Source organism: Callionymus lyra, chromosome 17 (genome assembly GCF_982586985.1).
Source record: "Callionymus lyra chromosome 17, fCalLyr1.hap1.1, whole genome shotgun sequence".
NCBI lineage: Eukaryota > Metazoa > Chordata > Actinopteri > Syngnathiformes > Callionymidae > Callionymus > Callionymus lyra.
Window position 1 is genome coordinate 19811508 of NC_141834.1, and position 12869 is coordinate 19824376.

General features: G+C 37.5%; 1 protein-coding gene across 5 annotated transcripts in view; it reads right to left on the reverse strand.

Moving 5' to 3' along the window:
• The window catches only part of ptprub (protein tyrosine phosphatase receptor type Ub), a 258433-nt gene that overhangs the window by 11347 nt on the left and 234217 nt on the right, over positions 1–12869 (reverse strand). For all 5 annotated transcript variants that reach the window (XM_087812960.1, XM_087812963.1, XM_087812959.1 and 2 more), the window contains 4 exons: positions 10948–11083; positions 10381–10530; positions 6839–7153; positions 4094–4219 (listed from right to left, as the gene is read on the reverse strand). In XM_087812960.1, coding sequence (XP_087669086.1) covers positions 4094–4219; positions 6839–7153; positions 10381–10530; positions 10948–11083 — 727 coding nt within the window. The remainder of the gene's footprint in view (positions 1–4093; positions 4220–6838; positions 7154–10380; positions 10531–10947; positions 11084–12869) is intronic.

The following is a 12869-nucleotide window of genomic DNA, read 5'->3' on the forward strand; positions in this document are numbered from 1 at the left end:
ACACACACACACGGACACACACACACACTCACGGACACACACACTCACAGACACACACACACACTCACGGACACACTCACAGACACACACACACACTCGCAGACAAACACACTCACGGACACACACGCACACTCACGGACACACACACTCACACACACACACACACACACACACACACACACACACACACACACACACACACACACACACACACACACACACACACACACACACACACACACACACACACACACACACTCACGGACACACACACACTCACGGACACACACACACACTCACGTACACACACACTCGCGAACACACACACACACTCGTGGACACACACAAACACTCACGGACACACACCCACACACACACTCACGGACACACTCACGGACACACACACACACACACACACACACTCACGGACACACACTCACGGACACACACCCACACACACACTCACGGACACACACACACACTCACGGGGACACACACAGACACACAAACACACACTCACGGACACACACAAGTCATTTATTCAAACACATAATCCTCCTATTGTGTTCTCCGGACCGTGAAGGAAGAGTCGTCTTCCTCACGAACACATGACCTGTCGCCCGGAAATATGAACGATGAAGATGATGATGAAGATGATGAAGATGATGATGATGATGATGATGATGATGATGATGATGATGGATCCAGTTTTCAAGGATCAAGTGAGACACAAATGTGTGAAATTACTGGAGCTAAAGAGCCCATTGGCCCATTAAAAGGTTTTTGATATTATTAACTCTGTTAGCGTCAGAGTAACTACAACTGATTCAATTTGTCATGGTTTATAAATAATAACTACACAAAATTAGTCAAGATTCGCCTCAAGACATAACAAACAAACTATTGATTGTTTGATTATAGTTGAAAATGGTTCGATTATAGTTGAAAATTGTTGGATTATAGTTGAAAATGGTTTGATTATAGTTGAAAATTGTTGGATTATGGTTGAAAATTGTTTGATTATAGTTGAAAATGGTTTGATTATAGTTGAAAATTGTTTGATTACAGTTGAAAATAGTTTGATTATAGTTGAAAATTGTTTGATTATAGTTGAAAAATGTTTGATTATAGTTGAAAAATGTTTGATTATAGTTGAAAATTGTTTGATTATAGTTGAAAATTGTTTGATTATAGTTGAAAATTGTTGGATTATGGTTGAAAATTGTTGTATTATAGTTGAAAATTGTTTGATTACAGTTGAAAATTGTTTGATTATAGTTGAAAATGGTTTGATTATAGTTGAAAATTGTTTGATTACAGTTGAAAATAGTTTGATTATAGTTGAAAATTGTTTGATTATAGTTGAAAAATGTTTGATTATAGTTGAAAAATGTTTGATTATAGTTGAAAATTGTTTGATTATAGTTGAAAATTGTTTGATTATAGTTGAAAATTGTTCGATTATAGTTGAAAATGGTTTGATTATAGTTGAAAATTGTTTGATTATAGTTGAAAAATGTTTGATTATAGTTGAAAATTGTTTGATTATAGTTGAAAATTGTTTGATTACAGTTGAAAATAGTTTGATTATAGTTGAAAATTGTTTGATTACAGTTGAAAATAGTTTGATTATAGTTGAAAATAGTTTGATTATAGTTGAAAATTGTTTGATTATAGTTGAAAAATGTTTGATTATAGTTGAAAATTGTTTGATTATAGTTGAAAATTGTTTGATTATAGTTGAAAATTGTTTGATTATAGTTGAAAATTGTTTGATTATAGTTGAAAAATGTTTGATTATAGTTGAAAAATGTTTGATTATAGTTGAAAATTGTTTGATTATAGTTGAAAATTGTTTGATTATAGTTGAAAATTGTTCGATTATAGTTGAAAATGGTTTGATTATAGTTGAAAATTGTTTGATTATAGTTGAAAAATGTTTGATTATAGTTGAAAATTGTTTGATTATAGTTGAAAATTGTTTGATTACAGTTGAAAATAGTTTGATTATAGTTGAAAATTGTTTGATTACAGTTGAAAATAGTTTGATTATAGTTGAAAATTGTTTGATTATAGTTGAAAATTGTTTGATTATAGTTGAAAAATGTTTGATTATAGTTGAAAATTGTTTGATTATAGTTGAAAATTGTTTGATTATAGTTGAAAATTGTTTGATTATAGTTGAAAAATGTTTGATTATAGTTGAAAATTGTTTGATTATAGTTGAAAATTGTTTGATTACAGTTGAAATTTGTTTGATTATAGTTGAAAATTGTTTGATTATAGTTGAAAATTGTTTGATTATAGTTGAAAAATGTTTGATTATAGTTGAAAATTGTTTGATTATAGTTGAAAATTGTTTGATTACAGTTGAAAATAGTTTGATTATAGTTGAAAATAGTTTGATTACAGTTGAAAATAGTTTGATTATAGTTGAAAATAGTTTGATTATAGTTGAAAATTGTTTGATTATAGTTGAAAATAGTTTGATTATAGTTGAAAATTGTTTGATTATAGTTGACAATTGTTTGATTATAGTTGAAAATTGTTTGATTATAGTTGAAAAATGTTTGATTATAGTTGAAAATTGTTTGATTATAGTTGAAAATTGTTTGATTACAGTTGAAATTTGTTTGATTATAGTTGAAAATTGTTTGATTTAAGTTGAAAATTGTTTGATTATAGTTGAAAATTGTTTGATTATAGTTGAAAATTGTTTGATTATAGTTGAAAATTGTTTGATTTAAGTTGAAAATTGTTTGATTATAGTTGAAAATTGTTTGATTATAGTTGAAAATTGTTTGATTTAAGTTGAAAATTGTTTGATTGTAGTTGAAAATAGTTTGATTATAGTTGAAAATTGTTGGATTATAGTTGAAAATTGTTTGATTATAGTTAAAAATTGGTTGATTATAGTTGAAAATTGTTGGATTATAGATGAAAATAGTTTGATTATAGTTGAAAATTGGTTGATTATAGTTGAAAATTGTTGGATTATAGATGAAAATAGTTTGATTATAGATGAAAATTGTTTGATTATAGTTGAAAATTGTTTGATTATAGTTGAAAATTGTTTGATTATAGTTGAAATTTGTTTGATTATAGTTGAAAATTGTTTGATTATAGTTGAAAATTGTTTGATTATAATTGAAAATTGTTTGATTATAGTTGAAAATTGTTTGATTACAGTTGAAATTTGTTTGATTATAGTTGAAATTTGTTTGATTATAGTTAAAAATTGTTCGATTACAGTTAAAAATTGTTGGATTATAGATGAAAATAGTTTGATTATAGTTGAAAAATGTTTGATTATAGTTGAAAATTGTTTGATTATAGTTGAAAATTGTTTGATTATAATTGAAAATTGTTTGATTATAGTTGAAAATTGTTTGATTACAGTTGAAATTTGTTTGATTATAGTTGAAATTTGTTTGATTATAGTTAAAAATTGTTCGATTACAGTTAAAAATTGTTGGATTATAGATGAAAATAGTTTGATTATAGTTGAAAATTGTTGGATTATAGATGAAAATAGTTTAATTATAGTTAAAAATTGTTTGATTACAGTTGAAAATTGTTTGATTACAGTTGAAAATTGTCTGATTTTCAGCTCAAGTTTGTAACAAACATACACGCACTTATACAAAGGAAAAGAAATAAAGAAGTCCACTAGTGTGTACACGCTAGTAAATAGAGTGTACACACCAGTGTGTATACTCGTGTGTACATTTGGAAACAAGTTGCTGTTACCCAGTAAAACCTCAGTTCACTTATTTATACTCAAGCGCTGGATTCGCCTCTCGAGGCTGGACTGAGAGAATAATAAAGCAACATAAGCTCAGCAATAAAGCTCGCACACTCACACACACACACACACAATCTCACACACACACAATCTCACACACACACAATCTCACACACTCTTTGAGTTTGCAGGAAAGTGATCAGCTCAACTTAAGACGTCAGGTACAGCATGTTTTTGTCGTTCCCATGTTTCCGCAACAACACACTGATCTGGGAAATGTCAGGTCGGCAGCGTCGCTGATGAGGTCGGCGCGAGGAACGGTACGTCCAGAGACAGGAAGCCACTCACCCTCGTCACGTTCTTGACCCGGAACAGACGCGTGATGACGTCGTCGTCCGCCGACATGGACAGGAACTCCACCTCCATGGGTCCGTACTGCTGGAGACCGGGCTCCGGCCAGTACTGGACGCACGGCTGCAGAGGAAAAAAAAAATGTTGACAGGTTAAGTTAAGTCTGAACTTAATAATCACATTTTCACACGGAAACAAGAAAGAAAAATGAGGAAAATTGACAATTTTTAAGTTGATAAAGGTGAAGAAGAGAGTGCAGACGGGGTGGAAACATTTTCACGACGGAAATCTTTACAAAAACCTCGTTTTTTAATTGATTTTTAAAAGTTTCTGAGCGTCTTCTACCGTTAATACAACGCAGTAATGAGTTGTTTCTTGATGAAACTGATAAAGTAACATCTTCTCGTTGGAAAACGTCGTCGAACAACGAGTGAGTTCTCTTCACGGACGTTTTACCCACGATGCATCCCTGTGGGCGGCTCCGACACGAGCGAGATGATTGGCTGAACATGGAGCAGTGAATTCTGGCGCCGAGAGACGATGCGACTCCAGGAATCGTCTCCAGCAAATGTATCCGTCACAGATGCTTAATGTCGCCGATCGCCGTCTGCCGGGCTCAGAATCCAGAGCCTGTTCATCCAGGATCATCAGTCGATCCCAGAGTTTACCATCAACTCAAGACATCACAAAACGCCTCTAATAAATTTGAGAGCATTAGCAAAAATAATGCCAACTGTCCATGTTAACTGTCCATGCTAACTATCCATGCTAACTGTCCATGCTAACTGTCTATGCCAACTATCCATGCCAACTGTCCATGTTAACTATCCATGCTAACTGTCTTTGCCAACTATCCATGCTAACTGTCCATGTTAACTATCCATGCTAACTATCCATGTAAACTATCCCTGCTAACTGTCTATGCCAACTATCCATGCCAACTATCCATGCTAACTGACTATGCCAACTATCCATGCTAACTATCCATGCTAACTGACTATGCCAAATATCCATGCTAACTATCCATGCTAACTATCCATGCCAACTGACTATGCCAACTATCCATGCTAACTATCCATGCTAACTGACTATGCCAACTATCCATGCTAACTATCCATGCTAACTGACTATGCCAACTATCCATGCTAACTATCCATGCCAACTGACTATGCCAACTATTCATGATAACTGTCTATGCCAACTATCAATTCTAACTATCCATGCTAACTTTCTATGTCAACTGTCCATGTCAACTATCCATGCTAACTGTCCACGTTAACTGTCCATGCTAAGTACCCATGCTAACTATCCATGCTAACTGCCCATGTTAACTGTCCATGCTAACTGCTCATGCTAAATGTCCATGCTAACTGTCACTGTCAACTACCCATGCTGACTGTCCATGCTAACTAACACTGTCAACTACCCATGCTAACTGTCAATGCCAAGTACCCATGCTAACTATCTATGCTAACTGCCCATGCTAACTATCCATGTCAACTATCCATGCTAACTGTCTATGCCAACTATCCATGCCAACTATCCATGCTAACTGACTATGCCAACTATCCATGCTAACTATCCATGCTAACTGACTATGCCAACTATCCATGCTAACTATCCATGCTAACTATCCATGCCAACTGACTATGCCAACTATCCATGCCAACTATCCATGCCAACTATCCATGCTTACTGACTATGCCAACTCTCCATGCTAACTATCCATGCTAACTGACTATGCCAACTATCCATGCTAACTATCCATGCCAACTGACTATGCCAACTATCCATGCTAACTATCCATGCTAACTGACTATGCCAACTATCCATGCTAACTATCCATGCTAACTGACTATGCCAACTATCCATGCTAACTATCCATGCCAACTGACTATGCCAACTATTCATGATAACTGTCTATGCCAACTATCAATTCTAACTATCCATGCTAACTTTCTATGTCAACTGTCCATGTCAACTATCCATGCTAACTGTCCACGTTAACTGTCCATGCTAAGTACCCATGCTAACTATCCATGCTAACTGCCCATGTTAACTGCTCATGCTAACTGTCCATGCTAACTGTCACTGTCAACTACCCATGCTGACTGTCCATGCTAACTAACACTGTCAACTACCCATGCTAACTGTCAATGCCAAGTACCCATGCTAACTATCTATGCTAACTGCCCATGCTAACTATCCATGTCAACTATCCATGCTATTATGTAATGCTAACTGTCCATGTCAACTATCCATGCTAACTGTCCATGCTAATTGTTAATGCTAAATGTTCATGGCATGCCATGTGATGTAATGAGTTTGATTAGTAGAGTCTGAAAGTTGTTTTATCTTGAAAAGAGATAGCATTACAATCCCACATTTTAACATTTGTTTTTATGCCTGATCGTGTGAAGGGACTTTAGCCTCCATGTTTTATAAACAAATATTTCCCTGAAGCCACTCGACGCTACATTGACGGTGAACATTGGACACGTGGTCATCATGGCGTCGCAGAACCTTCATTCACTGCGACTTTCTTTTTCTGTGGAAGAAGCTGCCGCGGAGAAGGAAGAGCGAGGAAGAGAAAGTGGGACGCTAATAAAAAAACGTAGCCGGCGGGTAAAGCTATTCTCCGGAGATGAAACTTTGAGGAGGGGGAAGAGAAAACTGGGCCGGGTTTTATCTAGACACGCCCGGAGATCAGCGTGGTCAGGGATCAAAGGAGCTAATCCTCACCCAGGCGGAGTTGGACTGGTTGAGCTGGTTGAGCATGACCACGGCCGTGCAGCCGTAGTCGAACACCAGCCTCCAGAAGTCGGCCGTGGTGCCCGGCAGCGGGTGCGGCGTCACGATGAAGGCGGCCTGACGGTGGAAGCTGTCGGCCAGCGCGGCGTTGATGTAGTTGTTGCTCTCGCCCTCCGTGGTCACCAGGAAGGCCAGCGCCCGGTCGGGCGGCAGGACGTCCATGCTGCGGTTCTTCTCCCGGTTCCGAGGCAGCAGGGCGATGCTGCAGTCCTCCACGTCCACCCGCGGCGTCACCGAGTTCAGCGTCTGCGAGGAAGACGGAACATTGATATATTATCTTTGTTCTCTTTGTTCTTGTTTATCTGGATAGAGTAATGACTGAGGGCGAGAGGATACAGTGACTCCAGCAGCTTTTAAAGCTGATGTTTGGACATATTTTGGTTTGAAAACAAATGAAAGCAGTTACGACTTCGTCAAGAGTCAAGTACTGGACAATACTACACATATACACTTGTTACTACACTATCACAACACCAGACTTAAGTACTCGACAATACTACACATATATACTTTTAACTACACTATCACAACACCAGACTTAAGTACTCGACAATACTACACATATATACTTTTAACTACACTATCACAACACCACAGTCAAGTACTTGACAATACTACACATATATACTTGTTACTACACTATCACAACACCAGAGTCAAGTACTGGACAATACTACACATATACACTTGTTACTACACTATCACAACACCAGAGTCAAGTACTGGACAATACTACACATATACACTTGTTACTACACTATCACAACACCAGAGTCAAGTACTGGACAATACTACACATATACACTTGTTACTACACTATCACAACACCAGAGTCAAGTACTGGACAATACTACACATATACAGTTGTTACTACACTATCACAACACCAGAGTCAAGTACTGGACAATACTACACATATACACTTGTTACTACACTATCACAACACCAGACTTAAGTACTCGACAATACTACACATATATACTTTTAACTACACTATCACAACACCACAGTCAAGTACCTGACAATACTACACACATATACTTGTTACTACACTATCACAACACCAGAGTCAAGTACTCGACAATACTTCACATATATTCTTGTTACTACACTATTAAACACCAGAGTCAAGTACTCGACAATACTACACTATTAAACTTGTTACTACACTATTAAACACCAGAGTCAAGTACTCGACAATACTACACTATTAGACTTGTTACTACACTATTAAACACCAGAGTCAAGTACTCGACAATACTACACTATTAAACTTGTTACTACACTATTAAACACCAGAGTCAAGTACTCGACAATACTACACTATTAAACTTGTTACTACACTATTAAACACCAGAGTCAAGTACTCGACAATACTACACATATAAACTTGTAGCTAAACTGCGAGGAAGACGGAACATTGAGGCGCAGCAGCTCCTTCATTATACATCGGGAATCTAACGTCTTTGCTCCTATTATCTTTGTTCATTCAGTCATGATGGTTTCTCAGCAGCTTAGAAATGTTTGCATCATTAACGGCCGCATCAATTATACATCCTGGTCTGCTAACGTCTGAAGAACGCTCGTATCAAACGGTGAAGAAAACAGTTTGGTTTGGAGACGATGGATCTGCAGCAGAGAAGGAGGAGGAGACGAGCACAGCTGGGTTTCTTCTCACCTAATCAACATCTAATAATGTTGTGTGTGTCGCTGCAATATAGGATCACAGAAGCCAAACAACAACACAAAGAAACACGAGCTACGCTTTTTCTTTTTTCCCTGTCGAGTGTCTTTTATTTTACAGATGGATTCTCCAGAGATTATCACTAGAATAGCACTCAGAGACAGACGACTCCACCCTCTGCATAATATGTACGAGTGTAAGAAAATATCGCAATATTTTTTTTAACGAAAATATATCCATAGTCAACATACTGTAATGACTTGAATTTGTATTCATTCATTGTATTTTTTTGCTTTCAAAATATATTTTGTTTTCATATCATAGTTCTTCTATTTTTGTTTCCATAACAAGTATATTTAAACTTTTTTATTGTTGTGTTGCATTTAAACTTCAAACCACTGGATCCTCCTCAGCTTAAGCAACATTGAAATCATGCGAGATCCTGGCGATGACTGAAGACGAGAGGATGCATTGATGACCGAGGATGAGAGGATACAGTGATGACTGAGGACGAGAGGATACAGTGACTCCAGCAGCTATTAAAGCTGATGTTTGGACATTTTTTTGGTTTGTTCTTGAGTCAAGTACTGGACAATACTACAAATATATGCTTGTTACTACACTATCACAACACCAGAGTCAAGTACTGGACAATACTACAAATATAAGCTTGTTACTACACTATCACAACACCAGAGTCAAGTACTGGACAATACTACAAATATAAGCTTGTTACTACACTATCACAACACCAGAGTCAAGTACTGGACAATACTACAAATAAACGCTTGTTACTACACTATCACAACACCAGAGTAAGTACTCGACAATACTACACATATATACTTGTTACTTCATTATCACAACACCAGAGTCAAGTACTCGACAATACTACACATACATCCTTGTTACTACAGTATCACAACACCAGAGTCAAGTACTCGACAATACTACACATTATACTTGTTACTACACTATCACAACACCAGAGTCAAGTACTCGACAATACTACACATATAAACTTGTTACTACACTATCATAACACCAGAGTCAAGTACTCGACAATACTACACATATAAACTTGTTACTACACTATCACAACACCAGAGTCAAGTACTGGACAATACTAGACATATATACTTGTTACTACACTATCACAACACCAGAGTCAAGTACTCAACAATACTACATATATATACTTGTTACTACACTATCACAACACCAGAGTCAAGTACTCGACAATACTACACATATAAACTTGTTACTACACTATCATAACACCAGAGTCAAGTACTCGACAATACTACACATATAAACTTGTTACTACACTATCAAAACACCAGAGTCAAGTACTCGACGATACTACACATATATACTTGTTACTTCACTATCATAACACCAGAGTCAAGTACTCGACAATACTACACATATAAACTTGTTACTACACTATCATAACATCAGAGTCAAGTACTCGACAATACTACACATATAAACTTGTTACTACACTATCACAACACCAGAGTCAAGTACTGGACAATACTACACATATAAACTTGTTACTACACTATCACAACACCAGAGTCAAGTACTCGACAATACTTCAGATATATACTTGTTCCCACCATCTTCCATTTGTTTTTGAAACCAAAATATGTCCAAAAATCATCTTTAAAAGCTGCTGAAGTCACTGTATCCTCTCATCCTCAGTCATCGAGGAAAACATGGTGATATATTTCCATATGGAAGCTACAGATAATGTTGGGAAAAACATCTTCAAAAATAAACTCACCTGGAATTCCTCGCGGAGCTGCGACGAATTACTCTGAGAATCCACTCGCAGCATCTCCCTGTACGTGACGGAGAACTCGTTGACCAAGATGGCCGTCTCGCCGCAGAGACAGGCCTCCAAAATGGCGTCGTGAATAAAGATGTACTGCTCCTGCGGAGAAGCAACACGTGTGTTTTAACGTTTCATCAGAACCTGCACAGGAATAACGGCGGCGGACAAAAGAGGTTTTTAATCAAGCGCGAAGACTTTGAATTAAACATGACGACGAATCGAAGCCGTGAATAGAAGCCGAAGTAAACACTCACGCCGTGCATTTAATTACTGTAAATAAGTACAAATGTAATGAACAAATATGTCAACGGGGATTTCCATAATAAGAGCGGAAAATGCAAATGTGGCATCAGAGGAACGTTCCTACGCACTCGGAGAGGAAGTGACTCCGACACAAAGACGCTGACCTTTTCCTCCAGGAGTGAGAGACCAGAACCACGCTCTCCCAACACGCCGGATGAAAGTGGGAATGGCTTCCTTTCATGTCCGGACACGAGTCGCATCAAAGAGACTCACCTCGGTCTGGATCATGTTGATTCTCCGGGAGCAGAGAGTCTTCACGCAGTTGTAGATGTCCACCACGCCCTCGCACTCCGCCATGTCCAACATGACGTCCAGCACGATGTAGCAGCCGGTGCGACCTGCTCCCACGCTGACACACACACACACACACAGACACGCACACGCACACGCACACACACACACACGCACACACACACGCACACACACACGGAAACATTAATATCACAACTCACATCATTTTATTTTCTCCAAAATCAATTATTTGACAAACAACGATCCTGCGCGAGGCGTCGTTGTACTACTTCGCAAAGCACATTGTATTTCTTCGCAATGCGCAATTTTATTACTTTGCAAGCCCCCGTTGTATTACTTCGCGAGAATGTTCTATTACTTTTTAAAGGCACTTTTATATTACTTCGCAAGGCACCGTTGTATTACTTTGCAATGTGCCGTTGTATTACTTTTTAAAGGCACTTTTATATTACTTTGCGAGGAAATGTTGTATTACTTTGCAAGGTACCGTTGTATTACTTCGCGAGAATGTTGTATTACTTTTTAAGGCACCGTTGTATTACTTCGCAAGGCAGCGTTGTATTACTTTTCAAGACATTGTTGTATTACTTCGCAAGACATTGTTGTATTACGTCGCAAGACATTGTTGTTTTACTTCGCAAGGCACCGTTGTATTACTTCGCAAGGCACCATTGTATTACTTCGCGAGAATGTTGTCTTACTTTTTAAGGCACCGTTGTATTACTTCGCAGGGCACCGTTGTATTACTTCGCAAGGCAGCGTTGTATTACTTTTCAAGACATTGTTGTATTACGTCGCAAGACATTGTTGTATTACGTCGCAAGACATTGTTGTATTACTTCGCAAGGCACCGTTGTATTACTTCGCAAGGCACTGATGTATTACTTCACAAGGCACCGTTGTATTACTTCGCAAGGCACCGTTGTATTACTTCGCAAGGCACCGCTGTATTACTTCGCAAAGCACCGCTGTATTAGATCGCAAGGCATTGTAGTATTACTTCGCAAGGCATCGTTGTATTACTTTGCAAGGCAGCATTGTATTACTTCACAAGGCATTGTTGTATTACTTTGCAAGGCAGCGTTGTATTACTTCACAAGGCATTGTTGTATTACTTCGCAAGGCACCGCTGTATTAGATCGCAAGGCATTGTAGTATTACTTCGCAAGGCATCGATGTATTACTTTGCAAGGCGTCGTTGTATTACTTCGCAAGGCGTCATTGTTTTACTTCGCAAGGCGCTGTTGTATTACTTCGCAAGACATTGTTCTATTACTTCGCAGGGTAATGTTGAATCACTTTGCGAGAAAGTTGTAGTACTTTGCAATGCACTTTTATATTACCTCACAAGGCAATGTTGTATTACTTCGCAAGACATTGTTGTTTTACTACGCAAGACATTGTTGTTTTACTACGCAAGGATCCGTTGCATTACGTCACAAGACATTGTTGTATTACTTCGCAAGACATTGTTGTATTACTTCGCAAGACATTGTTGTTTTACTACGCAAGGATCCGTTGTATTACGTCACAAGACATTGTTGTATTACTTCGCAAGACATTGTTGTTTTACTACGCAAGACATTGTTGTTTTACTACGCAAGGATCCGTTGTATTACGTCACAAGACATTGTTGTATTACTTCGCAAGACATTGTTGTATTACTTCGCAAGACATTGTTGTTTTACTACGCAAGGATCCGTTGTATTACGTCACAAGACATTGTTGTATTACTTCGCAAGACATTGTTGTATTACTTCGCAAGACATTGTTGTTTTTCTACGCAAGGATCCGTTGTATTACGTCACAAGACATTGTTGCATAACTTCGTAAGGCGCCGTTGTATTACTAGAAAATAAATGAAACCTTCTACAGTAATTAAA